The sequence below is a fragment of the Styela clava genome, chromosome 1 (genome assembly GCF_964204865.1).
Source record: "Styela clava chromosome 1, kaStyClav1.hap1.2, whole genome shotgun sequence".
In the NCBI taxonomy this organism is placed as follows: domain Eukaryota; kingdom Metazoa; phylum Chordata; class Ascidiacea; order Stolidobranchia; family Styelidae; genus Styela; species Styela clava.
In genome coordinates this window covers 12058524-12078532 of record NC_135250.1, presented here as the reverse complement: position 1 = coordinate 12078532, position 20009 = coordinate 12058524, and the positions used below count along the sequence as shown (strand labels likewise).

The following is a 20009-nucleotide window of genomic DNA, read 5'->3' as shown; positions in this document are numbered from 1 at the left end:
AAAGCCCTCTGTGGTTAATTTCATAACACGGGAAACCTTTTTTTGCTAACTTGCCGGGTTGTTAACGCGTGGCGACAAATTAACGATGAAAATCAAAGAGGATTTTAATAATGCATTGTAGTTGCCGACATTTTTGATGATTGCGCTTTCATGTGTCTTTAATTTCAAATTTTATTCATATGACATATAGATCTTATGTAAGCGATACATGTCCCACCGGGAAGAAAATGGATCAATTGCTGGACGCGATATTCGAACCTCCTGGGGTGTTTTACGACAGCTTCACATAAAATGATCAAATATGTGACAAGTTTTTATATTAATGCATACCAAGCACGGATGTCTATATAAAATGATCTCGTCATTTACAATTAATCCTAAAATCTTGCGTGATTGTCCACTACATTTCACTCTATTTCCCAAAGGAAATAATTTTTTTTTTTTTAATTATCAAAATACCCATTGAGAATTTTATCTCTACCGCTTTCAATCGAGCTTTCGTTTTCGAACGTATTTTTTGCTGTATTTGTATCTCTATAATCGGCATACAACGAGATAAAAAGTTTACTGCGCCAAAATATGTTCAACTCGATAAAACTGTAGTGCGATTTCGTCTTTATTGTGATATTTCCGCTAACGTCATCAAAAGTAGTCGATTATCCTCCATTACCGCTCCGCGGTACTTCGCGTATTTATTCTGAGTGTTTAGATTAACACATGGTGTTGTTTATATTCCAGAGAAGTGTGGCTTCGCATAAAAAGCGAATATGCGTAACATTTTATTTAACCGGGGAATACGTTTAATATAAGAATTTAATATGTGCGGTGGAGGCATGATGTAATGCTCTAATTGTGGTTATAGTTATGAAGGTTAAAAACAAACAGGTATTTTTATTCGTATATGATCGAAAATACAACTTTATTCGCTCCCAACTTTCACTCAGATAAATACAGCCTCGTTTTATTCCTGCACAAATATCTAGTGTTCATCTTGTGGACTATTTATTGCTAATTCTTTCACACTGTTCATCTATTGTGATTATTATTGTTCACGTCTAAATAGGAAACGACACCCTTGAATTATTGGGTCAATTGCAAGCGTATTAAGTAATAATAATCGCGCCCTCGATAGAACAGGATCATCTTTATTACATGTCGCCATTGATTGTCTGCGCTTGGCTTAGAAAAAGAATTAGCATAATACTCTGTTCAATTTCATCCTAATTGTCGACATGTAATCATCCTTTGCCTATAATACTTTCCAGGTTTCGTAAAAAAGCTGATTAAATTCGTCCTCATACATCAGTGATTCATTGTCTCCCAATACATTGATTGTCTATAATTTGAAGAGGTTTTATGTCTTGAACAGTTGGATAAATACATGAATTAACGGTGTTTCGCCAACATATTGCAGTTTATCAATAATTTAAAAGTACGTTGCTTATCTACGAAAGTTAGTTTTAATCTATATCAGAGCATAGTTAATTACCAAACTTGATTTTTCGCGAATTAATAAGCGACTTTATTTTTCGACATTTTCAGTGTCTTTTTTATACTCTTTAGAAAATTAGTTTTTTTTTTCATAATTAAAACATGAAAAAAAATTCATCAACCCGTCTCATAATTATCAAATCTTCAATTTTTCTATGTAAATAAGTTACGTGATATGTCAATAACGCCGATGTCATGCAGCGTAAAAATATTCGCCTTTTTTCCTCCCACCGCGGCGCTCAGCGTTTCGCTTGCATTGAATATCGCAGCAGACAGTCGAGGGATACACGAGAGATCAGTACAGTGTTAGTGCTATTGGCGGCGAAGCGGAAAAACTAGAGTAGTCGATGTAATTCTTGCGTAGATCTGTCTTTACGGGCGAAATCGGTTCGGAAACTACCCTAAGGTAAGGACCGTAGGGGCAAACTTCAGTAGGTCTAAATTTGTATACAACTATAATTTTGAAAGCAAGATATTTATTTCTGTTTATGTAGTTATAGATGTATGACGATGTTACAAAGACTTTACGAGGTAACTTTTGCTCATCACGAAATTTATGGTCACTGATAAGTTTTCAGCATTAGTTGTAGATGAGTATGAGTGTTATTTAGCATTTGACATTGACTATTGTATGGCAATTTGGATAAATGTCATTCGCTTTTAAGGCACTCATACTAAGTACACGATGTGCTTACATATGTTGTATAAATAATACATCTGCTCTGTCAAATGTAGGCATGTATAAAACCAAAAGTACTGACCGGAACTTTGAGATATATTCTATCCAAACACAAAATATTCGTAGCGAGAATTTCAAAAAATTATTATTGATGGGACATGGTAACACTACAAGCATATTTAGATTAGTTTAGTCGCTATCAAATATTGTAATAAAAATTACCCTTCGGTAGTTTGGTCAGCGCGTCTGTCAACAAAATTCATATAGTTTTTTCGAATCTGTATTTTATATTAATTGTTAGTTCATGTCACCTCATCGAAAAACACTATACGCAAGACAATTCTGAAGCAGTATATAATTAATTAGAAATCGTACTTCGAATCGAAAAATTCTTTGACTGCAAAACGGTGATGTCATTTTTCCTTTGGATTTTTCGTCATGAAATCACTCAGTTGACACTGCTGTACGCTCGTAAGCGGTCGATAATAGTTTATATACTGCGGAAATATCCCGTTGCTATTATCAAATACTTCCCAGGGTCATCCTTCATTTATAAGTAAGCTCATTGTACTATTTACGCTTGTAAGTGAAATTGAATTATCACAGTGGGTTACATTCCGCTGTTCAAAACATTAAATCAAGCGTGAGACGGGGAATATTTGCGATTAATATTTCATGGTCCACGTTTGGATGAGTTTAAAAAGTAAAAAAGTATGCATTATTGACCTCCCTGACAAGCATATTTGAGCCGCTTTGTTCTGGGAATGATGTATGATCATTTTGGCTTTAACCTCATTGACTCAATTTGTTTCTGTGGTTTATACCGGTATTGTTTTGTACCTACTTAAGAAATATCATTTTCAAATAAATATAGCTAACGTCGTGATCTATTGCAGGTAGGAAAGTATGGCATGACAAATTGTTTTCTGTCAAAGTTTATTTCCGTATGGGTATTTTTATACGGCCATATATTCCATTTATTTAAATAATATCCCTACATGCGAAAGTAACACACTGTCGAATGGCAAGTGAAGGCTTCTCAATGACATATTGGTATTGATTTATTGGCAATAAATAAATTGACAGGCAACAAAATTATGATTTTTATGGTTATATGACAGACAAAATGCAAAATTTTATGTTTTTGGTGTCATTTGCGTTAAATAATTTGTAGAATTTTGTGCGAGACATCACATCATGTCTGAGTTAATGAGTTGTAATGAGACTAACATGCTAATGTCACGGATCAATGATTTCACCAATCAATCGTAACTCAATCTGATTCATTCATTACAAAATATAAAAAAATGTCGCATCGTTCATTCCCAGAAAAGCGTTAAGTGTCATATCTAACTTAATTATTCAAAAATATATATCTAAACATATTCTTACAATTCACAAAGTTTTTAAAATTACTTGTGCATTTGTGAAAATAACATCAGGTATTATGAAATTTCATTTTCAATGCCATCTACTGCACATTGACTTTTTATGAGGAGTGCAAGAGGCATAAGATTATTTTTAACTTACCTTCCGGGATTTTTTGCCAGAACAAAAGCCATGCGATCTCATTTTCTCGCTTGGTCACGGTCTTGTCGGAATAAGTAAGTAGTTTTAGATCACATCGGAAGTTGTTTTGCAAAATAGGTTTACAGACGACAAAGGTGGAACGGAAATCTATTGTTCTACACCGGAAACAAACACGGAAGAGACGAGTATAAATAGAGTGTCGTTGCAGGATTTGCCGTTGTGTTTAGCTTTTTTTTTCGTTACAAAATTATTGTACTATAACATGCTTATGTGCGTGGGTAGCTTGAAATCGATCAGTGAGCAACAGACAGAATATAGCAACGGACACAACATAATCTTTCCCCACACAGATATATGTGAAAAAGATGAATCATTTTATTAAGATAACAACTAACGTTATTTTAACTTGTCTTGATCATAAGTTCGACATTACTGCAGTAACGGAGTGATTCCGGTCTTTTTCAGCCCAGAAGGCAGTCCGAGAGAAAGAGTTTCATGAATTTCTAAAGTCTTAATAAGCCAATCAATTACATATAGTTCATTATCCACGACATGTAATTATTTATTTTATATAAGAGAGAACTAAAAATAAGGATTTGAATAAATTTTCTCTTTAAACATCAGCAACGCAGAAAACTTCAATTTCCAACTTGGTAGCCTGGGCCGATTCGCTATGTCTGATAACAGCAGTACCTTGTTTAATTCAATCGCTACAATAATATTGGTACAATAATAGCGATAATTTTCTTTTCATTGTGCTTCAAGCATGTCAGGCATTGCGCTAGTAGCAAACCGTTACAGTTTTGTTTGAAAAGCAATTTATTGTTCATCGTTTTATGTTTCTCTTTCAGAAAGTCTTGACGACAAACGTTTTATGTTAATATACCTGTTTAGTGTTTACGATTACCATGGCTATCCCTAATGGGAGAGTTCCGATGGAGAATGCCAGAAGTCCTACAACTTTGTCACCAAATAGATATTCACCAGCAAAAGGAATCCCACAATCTGCAACGTCCTCAACTCTCCGTGATACAAGCTTAGATGAATTGGATCGCATTATGGACACTCTGTCTACTTTGAGCCGAGGAGCATCGTTAGCTGGTGGAGGAAATGGTCCTAAGGGATTCAATGGGCCGTCGCCATTGAGTTCAGATCAAATGTCGTACCCCACGACAGGGACTGGAAGTGAAAGTACTACTCCATTTTCTGCAACTTCTCCAGTACAGGGTTTCCCAGTAACATCACCTATGACACTACCTCCCCCAATGACGTCACCTCCACAAACTCCAGTGGCGCCATCACCGAGACATTATTCATCCAACCCCAAAATCATGACAATGTCGGCCATGCCTTCCCACCAATTTCAAGGATTTGAAGGGCTGAACGAGGCCCGCAATCCGGCTACAGTTCCACGACTTCCGAGTAATCCGTACGAAAACACAAGCATTCTTCATGGAAGTCACATGATGCGTCCTTCAAATCATTCTACTAGCGACTTTGCATCTTTTCCACAAAGCTCGATTCCCGATTCGTACATCAATAGCAACTATAATACAGAAAATAACGGACAATTTTTCTTTGGGCCTTTACCGGTTTCACCCCAGCAAAATAATCATGGGCGTTACCCCCCTACAGGCCCGAAGCCTGCTTCGATGATACCACATTCTAGCTCGGATCCAGACTATAGTCAAAATAAAAACAGAAATAATAGGGAAGATTACGCCCCAGTAAATTCAAACGCACAATCTGGCAGCCGACCAAAACAGAATCGGCGGCAAAATCAGGAATCAATGACATTGCCTGTTTATAACGAAAAAAGAAGCTACCTCAAAAACCTGGAACAAGGAACTTTACCACGACCCAGAATTGAATCCGCGCGAATAGAAAGTTCTCGTCCAACCACGCCGCAGTTGAGTAGAAAACTGCACAAGCCCAAACCTAGCCTGGGTGAAGAGGCTGCAAATAGTTTAAATCGACTTTCTATGAGACGCCACTCAAGCAAGGGGTTAAGACGTCCTGCTGGAAAGTTCGGGTTGCGAAACTTATCCAAGACTTCATCCAGACATTCTACAACTTCTTTTAACTCCTTCGACTTGGGTAGAGGATATGCTTCGGTGTCTACAGCTCCAGCTTCCACCCATGGGCTAATTCATCACGAGATTCTACCGAACGGAAGAAGCAAGGGCGATGTTTTGTTTCCCCTGCCTGTTGAATCAACCAACAGCGGTACTGATGTGGAAGATCAAAATTGTTGCATGAAATGCGGGACCTTTCTGTATTCTCACATGTTAGAACTCTTTGTTATAGTGGCTTTTTTAGCCGGTATACCTATCGGAATCATTCTCCAGGCCACTAAATTCCATACTACCTCCGCATTTGCAAAGTACTATTCATTTTGGGGTTCAACAATGCTACCGGCAGTGTTATCGACAATTACACCAATGATTATAATAAGCTCCATGCTGACCGGGATGTCGAATTTGACCCCCAGTATTTTGAGGAAACTAACTGCCCTATCAGCAATATTCTATATAATTTCAACATTAGTAGCAGTGTTGATAGGACTGGGATTTTCCATTCTTATAAAACCTGGGCAAATTGCAATGCCAAGAACGAATTCAACCAATAACAATTCTCTGATTGGAGATATAAATTGGACAGATCCGAAAGTACTTCTTCAAAACGAATTTTTTAAAGATGCCAGATATTCGGTATATGCTTTTAGCGAGGATACACTATTCTACAACACTTCACAAGTGAAAAATATTACAGCTGCAGATGAGATATTGTCGCTAATACGGTAAGAAATTTTAGACATATTTAGTTGTTAAAATAGACCACCCGTTCTTGATTCATTAGTTATTTACGAAAAAATTTATATATATGATTCTTGCTCATTCACTATCTCATGATTAGTTATTTAGTTCCATAAATGGAAAATTAAAGCTTGCTTCAATATATCTCATATGAGCAATTCGTCTACAAGATAGTATTGAATTCTTCAACAAATTTTGCACGTAACTTTGTTCCGTTACTATCAGATTGCATTGGTGTCCGTGATCCGTAGAGAGGTCGAGTAGGCGATGCATTCAAAGGTGCATTTGCTCAACTTTAAATTGAAAGGAACCTCGTATTTACAGAATTAAACCAAATTGTTCAAATTCAAAATGCGCGATTTCGTGAAAAATTTAATTTATAAAATTTCTTCAACGAATATAGACTTGGAAATATTTTTATAATTTCAAATAAATGCATCCTTTCATTTAACAGATTACTTTTCCCTGGGTGCGGTATTCCAAACAAAGAAGATACGACTTCTGGGGTACGTATTTGCTATTAGGTGTTACCACCAACAATATTGTCGTATATAGGCATTGTCTTTTCGTCAGGTACGAACTAAGTTAGACGTAACAACAGTAACTAAAATCCCTAAAATAGGCAAATTAATCAAATCAGCTGTCTGAAGCGTCTATATAATATCTTAAACTTATTTCATTTCAGTTATGCAACGTTTTTGTGTTAGCAATTTTTGCTGGCGCTATCGGATATGGCGCTTCCATTATGAGGGCTGAAGGAGGACCCATTCGTCACGTGATATCACAAGTAGGAACTGTAATGTCTAACATGGCGGATATTATGTTATGGTGAGTCGAATTGAGAATTTTTACTGTTACAATATTTCGGATTAATATGTGTAAAACTAAAGACTTTTAGTAAAAATAATCTATACATTTATTGATATTATGTTAACAAAATTGCCTCTTTGGGGACGATTAATTCTTCAAAGAGAAGGAAACAGGGAAACGCCGAAAAGGAAAACTCAATTTGGTGAACACTCGTTAAAAATCTCTTACACAAAAAAATAGATATCGCCCGAATCCTAATTTGAATGCAAAACTAAGAGTGTAATTTTAGTAGGAGTCTAAATCTTTCAAAATGCCTAAGAATCGCTTGGCGAGTCTTAATAATTGTGTTCCCCTATCTCTATTGTAGTCACGTACTTTTCCTCTATATCACACATTAAATTCCATTTGTATAATTAATATTGTTCAATGACGACAATGGCATGTTGATGAACAATGCGGCGTCTATTGGGAATTTAGACTTCCTAATGTTTTAATACCCGTTCCATATCCCGCGTGGATAGCTATACTTAGTCCTAGGAAGAAGCGTGCCAGAATCTTGCCTCAAGTGAGGTATATCGCACCTCTTTTCCGAATTTGATTTGACTCGACTTGCCTTGAAAAATGACGTAAAATCGAATTCGGTCTCAACGTACTGAGAGAATATCGACCCAATGTGAAGGCCCATACACTATGCCCTTGTATACAATATCAGAGATAATCCAAATTTTCATAGAATCAATTTTAGATTTGCTTGACGACCTTTTGCTAACTTTGTTATGCATGGATCGCAGTATAAATGCGCGCCTTGTGTGTCGAGTTATTTTACATTGCAATTTCAGTTAATTCTACTTCTAATTTTTATATGGAATAGTTTGATCAACTCGTTGACTGGCGTATCATTACTTAAGTCAATATAGCGCGAAGATATCATAATGGCATTGGCATGCATATCAAATAAAGTTCAAGGAGATGGAATAACAACCGCAATTATTTCACATAAGTCTATATTATACTATTTAGATATATATGTTGTCATCTGCGTTTTTGTTTACACGTCCGGGGTGTTTGAATATATCAATACCACATAAAGGCAATGTATGGATAGTATTCTACTCTACACTTACTATCGTTCATTCATTCTTAATTAAGGACTTGAACTTAAAGATTTTGTATCCAATCCATTTGCCATCTGCCGCTGCGCGATCGGTTTTAACCAAATTGAACGGTGTTATGACAGCACCCACGTAAAATCAATAGACATTATGGAAGACGTTCACTTCGATCACAGAAGAATTGGAAATAGTGATAGCGCTTGGAAGAAATACTAACCATACACGAAAATCAAAATTCATTTTCATATAATCACTTTTTACTTTAAATCATCCATGACAACATATGTATATTTTGTGAAATGGTGAAGCTGTAGATTGTATGGCAGTTTATTCAATCTTCTCTGGACTCCATAGAAAATGTTACTGCGAAATACGTTAATTACGAGTTATCTGATCCTCGACAAAGCAAAATATTTCATCGGAAATAATAAAAAAATCTAATGGCGGTATTGAAATGCCACCACGACTGGACTTTTTTCGAACTTTGGTAATTTTCATTTCAGACATCAATGTTATTTTTGTCTTTAGAATTGACTATATTACACTATCAGACATATTGACTTCTTGCTGATATATTATGAATTACACGGTATATTCGATTTCAACCAGTGCGGCTCTCTGCATAGGCAATGAATATTAATGAATCAAGATAATTTCAGCCTATATGTAACATCTGCGAAATTTAGAACAGTATATAAATATTGTGATCTTGAATCGATATCTGACTAGATTTAGCAGAATTAAACTTCAAATTCTAGAAGATAAAATGATCTTTCAGGTGCATAAAAACCGTCGTTTAAAAGCGGGTTTGGTTGTTCGTTTTATACCACAGCTGATAGCAGTTAGTAACATAAAATTGTTCTTGGCAAATACGTGAAATATTATAGCTTCCAACCATAAAGTTGAAAATCCTTTCTTTTGTTGGGGAAATCTGGACAGCTACCGGCGTACTCGTTCGTACCGGTACCGTTGTAACACCGTCCCACATATTTGAACCGAGTATACTGAACTTGAAGTTAATCTTTTTGCCTAAAATGGGCCGCAAAATCCGGTAAACCACGAATCGTTTTGTATATGGTCCATACTAGGCCAATAATGAATAGGCATGGTTGTATGAATCAATGACTATTGCGTGTGAATGGACAACGATTTTGGCCAACTGCGCAATTATTCTCGTCGAAACGTAAAGTGATCGTCCAAGCCGAGCAATATTATGTGAACGATGAGAAAATTACTCTGTGGAACTTAAATTCTGTTTTGTTGTGCCTAATAATTTAGGGATTTATCACCAAAATTTCACGTGCGATCTGACAAATCTGGGAAATAATCAGTGAACAATGGATCGGATGTTATGGCAACAAATGGTTGTTCGGCCTTTCTATTTTAAAGGTTTTATAGACTAAATTCTGTCTAAATTTACAAGAATAACTTTTAGGCAAAAATACAACGCTTGAATCGACTACGGAAAGGTCAAATTTGCGGGCATATTCCTTATTTGTGTTTTCCAACTCAGTAAATGATATATTTTACAGAGGTGAACTGATTCACTGTGTGACGAACGTAATTTTCGTAACGAAGTATGTTGTTTAGATCGAAAAACAGAAAGGATTTACGGGCGAATGAGAACGATACCCGTCGTTAGAATGATTGGAGCGTTGAAAATTCCCGTTTTATAACTCAGCATGTGAAATGCTTACAATACACGATATTTTAGTCTCAGTATTGTTTGTTTCAAACAGTATTTTTATGGTAAGATCGGTAATAGGATATAGATATGTACTATTTCGAGCGCATGAAATGTGCCGAAAGCTTACAGAAACCAAGGTGCTTCTAAACCTCGTGAACCGCTCGATAAAGATCAATGAACTTAGTGACGTAACCATCTTCTACGTAAAAGGAAGACCGCGTATTCTTATACTTCTTGTTTTTTCTAAGGTATCGTCTTATTTTGGTGTCGAGTGAATAATTCAGTTAGAATCGGATTTCCTTAAAAGCGGGGAAATGGGTACTTGTTTGGTGTTATTTCGTATAGTACTACAATCCAAAAAATACCTATTTCCTTTCAAACAAAAGAATGTATGGGTGGAATGCAACAGAGATAAAAAGTTTATCTCTGCTTTGGATTCCCAGTCTAAGATCATATTTACTTGAACACATGATCATTTATTCACATTCGAATAGAGATTTTGAATAAACGAGAAATTTCTGAAACTTTAAGTGCCTAGGCGCAGTCGCAGTTTAAGTTTTTTTTTTTGTTATTTGATTAGTGGGCAAGTTTTAATAGGAAGGTTATCCAAATTTTTGTCGAAAGATTTATTTAAATTCTTAAAAATTTTCGCCTTAGCAGAAATACAAAAAAAATGAGCAACTCGCACAAAAATACCGAACAAAGACGTTGTAGTCTAACCGTCTGCTTTCTATTGTCTTCCCAGTTGTTTTTTCGTGTCAGTTTACGACTGACGACAATTGGTACTCACGCCGATGTATCCTCTTCCTGCATGTTTGCTAACTTAGTAGTTTCCTTTTATTTAAAAATGTGAAAGATTCCACAATGGGTGATGTAAGAATGATAAATTTGAGTGCGATTTTTCAAAACTTATTCAGTAGGATTGAAATAGATAAACAGCAGTTGGTTACTGTTAACAAATCAGTTTTTCATTTGAATGTAAGCGAGTAATTATCAAAAGCAGGATAAGTAGTTCTTTGCTTGCATATACATTGCATGGTGGACTTTCACACTATTCAAATAAAGTAACCGCGTTTTTGAGACAAATGTACATACAGGACTGTATTTCTCTAGTTGATTTGACTGGCATGAGGTTGTCAACAAATTTCGACTACACGCTTGATAGCGAATTCCCAGTATGTGACTATATCACAACAGTTAAGCGAACTGGGCTAGCTGTTTAAGCTCGCATTGGTACATTTTTTTTAAATCTTCGACACAAGCCATCACACTAGTCAAATTGTAATATAGGCAATTGTGAATTTGAAAGATTCCGTCCCTTCCAAAACAGTAGCAACCTATGTATAAGTGACTGTTTGTACGTAAATATGTTCGACACCGTTGTGTAAATTGGTTGTTTTGGTGGGTTTTGTAAGAAAATTGTATCCGTATATCAATAATTTTACCATAAATTCGATTCCCAAAAATGACCATAGGTATTTAACCATATTATATATATATATTACCGAACACAATTCACCCACGGTACTATTTTCCAAGCCAGTTGTTCGCACACACTGTTTTCGCGTAAAATCACCTCTTAGCAGTCGACTCAGCGTAAAAGATCAATTGTGATAAACGACTGCTTATAGCTTGGAATTAAAACAAACCGAGTCGGACTAATGTTGCACAAATTTGAATTAAAGAAATGTGTCTACTAAGGATGAATGAATTATTCACATCAAGCGCGAGAAATTCAAAAGTCGAGTTAAAAGCTTTCGTTCTTCGTGAATCCGTCTTAATCCAAAGACCACTGGTTGCAGCTTTATGAATTTTTTATGTCCTTTTGGCTAATTAATTCCTGATCAATTTGGATTCTTTCACCCGAGCTAATGCCGTAACTAAAAATTCATCGAATGAAGTGAACTCTAACTTGGATTTAAACTTGCAATTTTGGTCGACAAAATTAAATTATTCAAAATACCACTGGATGACGCAACGAATGAAGTAATGTTGGAATACGTCAGAACAATTAGGCCCCCTTGCATGATTATACATGGTACAGAAGTGTGTTTATTTTGCGATAAAGCATCATTTATTTTCGCTATATTAACATTTTGATGATATATAATATATGTATATAAAGTTGAATTGACATTGATACTGTTTAAAAATGAGAATGTGAAATAATTTTACAAGAAAATTCAAATTTTATTTATTTTTTAGGTATATCCCCATTGGCATTGTTATCTACGTGTCTGAAATGTCTGCTACCAGAATCAACTGGGAAAATGTTGGTAACACACAGCAAACAACGGAGATTGCAGATTTTGGTGGAAACACTACTGCTAATTTGGGTGACGTCACAGAGATCAACATCGCCACCATGTGGTACCTTCTCGCCGTTTTGGCGAGCTTAGGATTGTATTGTCTCGTTCTTATGCCTCTAGCTGTCAGCCTGATAACGCTTTCCAATCCTTTTGCATTACTCGGATTTAGATCAATAGCCCCACTTCTCGCTGCTACCACTATAGGCTTCAGGTAACGGTTATTACTTAGAGAAACAGATTTGATTTGACAGCTAGAGAATATATTCTATGATTCTAATGCTGCCCTTTATTACAGTGACTTGTGTATACCTATCACCGTGCGTTGCCTTCTCAAAAGAAAAGGAACAACGCGTTGTTGCATGCCCCAAGAAAAAATAGACAGTCGCATATCTAGGATATCCGGTGTGATGGGTGGAATCTTTCACCGCGGAGGTTCTGCAATCGTTATCGTCTGTTCTACGATGTTTTTGTGTCAGTTGGGATATGAAGAAATAGGTGCATTCGGGATGGTCGTTATGTGGTACGTTTGTGGTGGTTATTGCGCTTGAAAATGCAATTTATAAAACTCTATGCTGTCCATTAGTTGCTGTTTTATAGATAAACGTTTTATTACAGTTTTTCTGCAACTATAACCTCTGTGACGTCGCTTGGTGGAAGATGGTTTTACGGCGGAGATCCAACGATTAGAGCAATTGTTATTGGAATGACAACTGCTGGTGTGACGTCACCTTCGGTAATTCCAAGAACAATACTCACAATGTGGCTTATGTAAGTTTTAACTAATAACTAATAAAACGAGAATATCGGTCAGAGACCAAAGACTTATCGATCGAAAGTTAGGGGATCTCCCAAAACAGCGCTTTACTCCATAGTGACACCTTGTGTCCCATCACTAATTAGTTAATAACTCGCTAATTATACGACATAATTCGCCCGAAATCAATAGGCGTCTGGTCCGAGATATGATGAATGCACATGCAAATCTGGAGCAGATTCAATTTCGCTTTCGTGAGATATTGCGTGCATCTAACAGACAAACAAACAGACAGACAGACAAATACCTATCAACATACTTACCGATTAAAATCGATACGTAAAAATACCCAGTAAGATTTGTATTAAGTTTATTTCCTCATTAATCGACAATTATTGGCTTGTAATAGTTTGCTTCCTATAATTTTGTTCTTATTTGTTCAGTTCGCGTCTTGCTGCCTTCACTGACACGATTATAGACTTTTTTGGGGCACATTTACTTCAAAGAGCCTGTACATCTGAATTAGAAAAAATTTCAACTGTGAGAGTGGAATCCAGCGACTCCGGAAGCAGTGGTAAAACTTTAGAGTTATTGGGAACTCATTCAATGCCATGAGTTAAATTCACTGAATCAGTTTTATATACAACAATATTGCACTTTATGAATTTTATAGTAGATACAATTTTTATAGTAATGAGTTACAACGTGCAGGTGTGGATTTTAAATTGGGAAAGAAATATTAAAATCTACTAGCAATTGGTTTTTCTGAAACGGAAATCCTTGTCTCAATATTGCCCCTGGCGAGTTCAACAAAAAGGCATTCACTTACGTGTCTGAGATAAATATTATTTCATAATCGACCATTGCAATCAGTTCTGCTACTTTTTTACAGATTCAAGTAACCTCGATAACAAAGTTGCCGAGATTACAAGTTCAGTGAACAAAAGTCCTCCTGTACGGACAAATAGCGGCGAAATAAGTGACTATGAAGATGCCCCTCTATTGTTTAGCAGGTTATTAAATGCTACTGTTCTGGGAAATACCGAAAATCGCCCCGGTTATGCCGTTGTGCAATATGATCAGAATGGCAATACAAGTTATAATGGGTCGGCCTAAGGTAGGAATTGTCCAAAGCTTGTCACGTCGCATGTGAGCTATTTCGTGGGTTGTTTGGAATGGTATCAATGCACGGAATTCAATTTGTTGTGGTTTGTATTAGTGCATGTTAAGAAACTTGCATGTTATGTTGTGGGGTTGAAAATTGAAATCCATTTTTATTTTTTCGGACAATAGGTGGAGGTACGTCATGAAACTTACAACTGTCACGTTTTAACTACTTCAAAATCATTTCCTCTGTCATCCCAATTTGCTGGATCAAATGCACTGGAAAATATATGTGGCATGTATACCTATTTCTGATTCAAGGTTAGAATAACTGAAACCATTTTATTTCAGAACGGAAAGGGAGGGAAACGAGTCCAGCTCCGTAAACAGTCATAATGACGACTCCGTATTTCTTCCAAGTAAATCTCATACCTCTCGAAATCATCTTCAAGCTGATACAGGCGTAACAAGCCACACTAGAAATCTGCAACAAAGGCAAATAGCGTTGGCCAATCACGGACTGCACTCATCATCTGCAGCAAACCAAAATATAGCAAACACAGCACGTGATCTAGGGCCGAGACAAAGTGAAGGTGTATCTAATCCAGCTATAAATAACAAGGATGAAATATCATTTGTTACTTTCTAACTTTTGGAAATATGAAAAAGAATTGTCCAAATATTCATTTTATCCTTCATTCTTCAACAATATTTCATTTGATATGTCGCCCTTGAGTATAATTTGATAATCCCGTGTCACAGTACCAAATGAATCTCCCAATTTCTATTTATTGATATTGAATTGTTATGTTTTTTTAACTTTTTGTATTCCTTAAAGTTTTTTCATATTTTCTGGCACTATATTGCACGAGTATAAACGACCAAGTTTTGTAGAACGATTCTCTTATTGTTTCAAAACTCGCAATTGTTGCTTGAGTCAGTCGTAGAATGTTGGAGATTGTATTCAAAAATGTTTTTATGTTCCTTCCCCACATAAATATTTAGAAAAAGTGAAATTATCGCGGACCAAAATAAGAACAAGGAAAATTCAAATTTTATACGAAAGTTATTTATAATGAAATGATAGTAGGCGTTTAGTATTTCACTTCAATGCACGTGTTATGTCTAGTCTTTCAGACAAGACTTTGGATGATTAAATCCCACATTACCGAAATTTTTATAAGCATTTTTGAATCCACAGTTGCTCTTTCGAAACTGTTACCGATTACAGCAGATCGAGAAAATAAGATTGAATCATGTTTTTTGGTTATGTTGTTATGAATTTGTTCTTGTCATTTTTTTCGCTGAAAAAGAAATTACTTGTATTTCTTGTTCCTTATCTTCGTTTCATATGCAACACCAGGAAATACCCGCAGAGATAAACTATTCAACCAGGAACGATAATTAATTTGCACATACAGGACGTGAATCATGAGAACGTAGATAATTGACTTTCCAGTAGTGTTATGGACGAATCATATCAAAATTTTAAATGTTTGTTTAAAATTGTGTGATGACTGATGAGCATTTGCCTGACTGATGAAATTTGCCCGCAGATTTCAGATGAACAATATGAGCATCTTCATATCATGCCCGGAAAATTCGCGCAGATTTCTGCGGCGAATTTTCCTAGAACCGCTTCATATACTTCGATAAAACTTCAATTCATGTGTAGTCTCAAGAAGTTAGAAATCAATGTAAAGATTTGAATGCCATCCATTTATTCGTAAATAGTGTAATATGTTAGTATAGAATTGTTAATTCGAACTGAATAATTGCGCAAAAGACTATACTTATGTTATAAGCGCTATGAAAAACATAACAACAACAACAAAATAGGCAATTGCTTCATTATATATCAGGGGTGGCCACGTCTTGAGTAGATCGCGTCGCCACTCCTGAGAATTTGGTAACATACCTCAAAATATTACCTTGAATCAGTTTCATGCAGCGTATGTTGTGTGCTTTTAAAACAGCAATAATACAGTACTGTGTACACGCAAAATACGATACAGTATACACATATAGTATTTATGCCCGGACAAGGCCAACAGAGCATAATTATAACGTAAGAAAGGCAAGTTTCGCCGCTACCAATTTTAAGAAATATCTTGTGCCTTGACCAGGGTTGCCATATTGGCTTTTTAACGCCAAATTTACCATTTTTGGCTTTTTCCAAACATGTTTGGCGTTCGAATTTCCGTTTGGCTTTTTTAAGTCTATTCTATTGTCTGTTTTTTAAATAATATGAAATAAGATATTTACTGTGCAACCATTTAGTCTATGGCTTAGCTACATAACTTTTGGATTTCCCCGAGCATTGATTTTCTTGATATTAATTTAAAGCTCAACTATAATCAATCAGAAAAATTGCGATTTCTGCAGACGCTTAGACAGACTTCCTGCAGGGTTGTAAACATTGCCTCGTTTTTATAGTTTTGCGTGTTATTTGTCAGTTTTTAGTTCTGTTTCCAAAAAATAGTTGTATAACTTAATTGTAATTATGCCTTCCGAGGAGCTTTAGTTTAGTTGCAGAAATCAAAATGTGTGATGTGATGATCAAAACGATGTGATTACTACGCTAAAATTAGCTTTCGGCTGTACGTGTCACGTGGTAGATATTTTTTTAATAAAAATGATGGTTTTAAAATTTTAAAAATTAGTACGGTACGGTATAGGAAGAACATTGCAAGACATATCGAGAGTTTAAATAGAAACGTGTAGGTATATCACATACTGTAGCGGCACCCTGTATTGTATATATTGAATTGTGAAATAATGCTGTCCGTTTGATATTTCTTTTTATTTGCTTTTTTTATTTTTTTTTATATAGATGTGTCGAATGTAGACTCTGGTTCTGCCCTTTATTTAATCCCTTTTGCTTTTAAACCCTTCATCCCGCCGAAGTGGAAATCGCCATGATAGCAACCGAAAATACAACTTTCAATGGGAAAAGACATTTGTGTGTCTCACTAAATGAACTGATGGCTCTACATAAGCATATTGAAAACTGTGCAAACCCATTATTGTGCCAATGGTTTCAAATCTGACAAATCATACATCGTCACGCTAATAACCGAATTGCGTAAGTCATTTTTAGCAGTTTTGAGAAAAACGTAAAAAACTTCCTAATGATATTGTTTTGTCATTGAGAGTCAATAATTTGCCATGGTTCAATTTTTTAATCGTAGTCGGATTTAAGTTAATTTGTATAACGCAGTTAAGTGACGTCATAATGGCGCACTGTGACTTAGGCAGAAATGTGTCTATGACTTGGCGACATACGCAATTTTGCAACTTTACTATATGCACCAGTCCTGAAAACTAAACATTCCAAAAACGACTGTAATTTTCAGTATCTACAATGTCTAATCCCCAAAATAGCAAAACAGTTTCAATTACATTATTTTTTATGTTTAAAAATATATATTTCAATAATATAACACGTTCTGCGCACCCACCGAAATAAGACTAAGATTAATTATAAAGAATAAAACAGCAATGCACCCAATATAAAAGCCTACCAAGGTGAATTGGACTCGGACAGTGAATATCACATGTGCAAGCATTCCTATACTGTAGTATAAATTCAAATTAATACGCGTTAAGCTAGAATTCGAGATGCAAAAACTCGAAAATACTTAGCCGAGGTTATTTTGCCTTCGTGACGTCACAATTGTCCCAGATAATTCATTATGACGAAACAATTGCACAAATGTGCATGTTATACTAAATCCCCATTTTTATGGGTTTCGGAATTCTTAAAATAAAATCTGAGTTAACAGACAGGTGCGCAGCATTACATAAATACCTATTTTATAAAAAACTCAAAATCGCCAAAAATGACTTACGCAATTCGGTTATTAGCGTGACGACATCATTTTGTACTTAGTAAAATTGTTGGCTTTTTCTGACTTTATTATGTCTTGATTCGGCTTTTTTTGATCGCTGGTACCCGGCAACCCTGGCCTTGACTGACGAGATTGTACAATAACTTCTGCAGTATATGCTAAAGTATTTGTCTCACTGGCAGTGGCATCAGAATGCCCATTTTTTTCTGATTCCAAGCGAGCATAGAATCGGGCTAGGAGGAAATTGTAAATTAGGAAGTTTGGACAGTCATGTAACATTTATGGCTTGGGAATATTTATTTTTTACTGTTTAAAATAGGATACGTGGATACCAGGCAAGATTTTTTGAGGATTTTTCAAAACTTACGACTAAAAATTAGGCAGATCTTAATGAATGATGAAGCATTTACTCATCAAATTAACTGGGACGTAAAAAACGCGAATTTTTATGGCGATTTCATTAAGAATGCTCCCAAAGAACCGAGCAGCGGTGGAATTTTTTGTATGCGCCTGTGCAGCTATCTGCATATTCAAATTCATTTGTTTTTGTGTATGACCTTATTACCGATCAGTCGATCTCGAGCTATTCTGGCGATTTAGTCGATCGCGGTCGCAAGTATAGGTTGGCCACCTCTGTTATATATCATGGTCGGGAATTTACACCATGAACCTGAAAGCCACTCATATATATATTATTTAAGAAAATAACAGAATGACAAAAACATGATTTACTTGTCAATTGCATTTTTATTCGGAAAAAGATTGCTCTGACGGCGGCAAAAATGTAGAAACTTCAAACAACTGCCGATTACCAGGTGCAAGGACATCGCCGACAACATTGCCCACCTTTCGGCAAGAATGAATGAAGAATAATTGAAAGTCGGGTCAAACTATTTTCGCAAGACGTAATCGGTGTTTGACATTTCTGACTCAACATAAACCAACATAGAGTTCTTAGGAATGTCTTGCAATACAACTTGTTTTCACCATAGTCTTTTCGACTCCGGTTCGACATTACTGGCTCAACACAAACCTATTGGTCTTTTTCCTATAGCATTTCCTATTTTGGCTTGCGACCTTGCTATAAACAAATTCGAATAAAAATTGCGTGCATAGATAGCTTGAAGAGAATGTAAGATTGTAGCCGGGAAATAATTTTTGAGCAACTTTTTTTTATTGGCAACTACAATTTATTTGCCTGCCTACCATTGTACTCTTATCAGTAAGATATCTGTTATACCCTAGAAAACAGTCCTCATTTTCATTTGTAATAAGTATTTTTAATTTCAAAATACCCAGAGATGAAATTATGACGAAATTAGGTGCTTTCCAGGCATCGAGAAGATCTCGGTCAAAATTCCCGGGCATTTGAGCGATTGTCGAAGGCTTGAGTTATATCACGCCAGTGCACTGTTTAAAACTATTGTTCCGCGTATGAAAATTTGACTCATTATAGTCGACGACATAACCTGAAAGTTCATTTCAGTACTTTTGAATAGTCACACATATTTGTATCGCTTTTGCATTGTCGATGTTTTTCAAAGCTGTCATATTCAGGGACATGTTTATTGGAGTATATTCATTTTTTATTAGAAATAGTGATTCATGTTATACAGACATTTAGCTAGAGTAGAGTACTGGAGCTCAGTAAAAATGTAGGGCAAATAAAAGTAAAGTTGTGAGCAATCATGAATCTTTTTTGGCTTACGCTTACGCTAAAATGTATTGTTTTCCACTTTCACAAATTAAAAACAACTTCTCAATGTTTTTATGCCTTATGTATGTTATGTGTTTCATATATTAAATTCATCCATAAACTTATGTTTCGACTAAAACTAAGTATTTTTGCGTTTTCTGTGGGGACTT

General features: G+C 35.7%; 1 protein-coding gene across 2 annotated transcripts; it reads left to right on the top strand.

Annotated features, from left to right (window-relative positions):
* The first annotated feature begins 1775 nt into the window (after window positions 1–1775).
* Window positions 1776–15624, top strand: LOC120341931 (uncharacterized). Of its 2 annotated transcripts, none has more exons than XM_039410535.2 (10): window positions 1776–1897; window positions 4552–6500; window positions 6971–7022; window positions 7202–7344; window positions 12331–12645; window positions 12730–12954; window positions 13050–13202; window positions 13632–13762; window positions 14081–14201; window positions 14644–15624. In XM_039410535.2, the coding sequence occupies exons 2-10, from the start codon at window positions 4609–4611 to the stop codon at window positions 14939–14941; spliced, it is 3330 nt and encodes a 1109-aa protein (XP_039266469.2). In that variant the 5' UTR covers window positions 1776–1897; window positions 4552–4608; the 3' UTR covers window positions 14942–15624. The 2 variants fall into 2 exon arrangements, with proteins under 2 accessions (XP_039266469.2, XP_039266479.2); XM_039410545.2 differs by having other exon boundaries at window positions 14081–14305; window positions 14644–14783.
* The last annotated feature ends 4385 nt before the right edge of the window (window positions 15625–20009 follow it).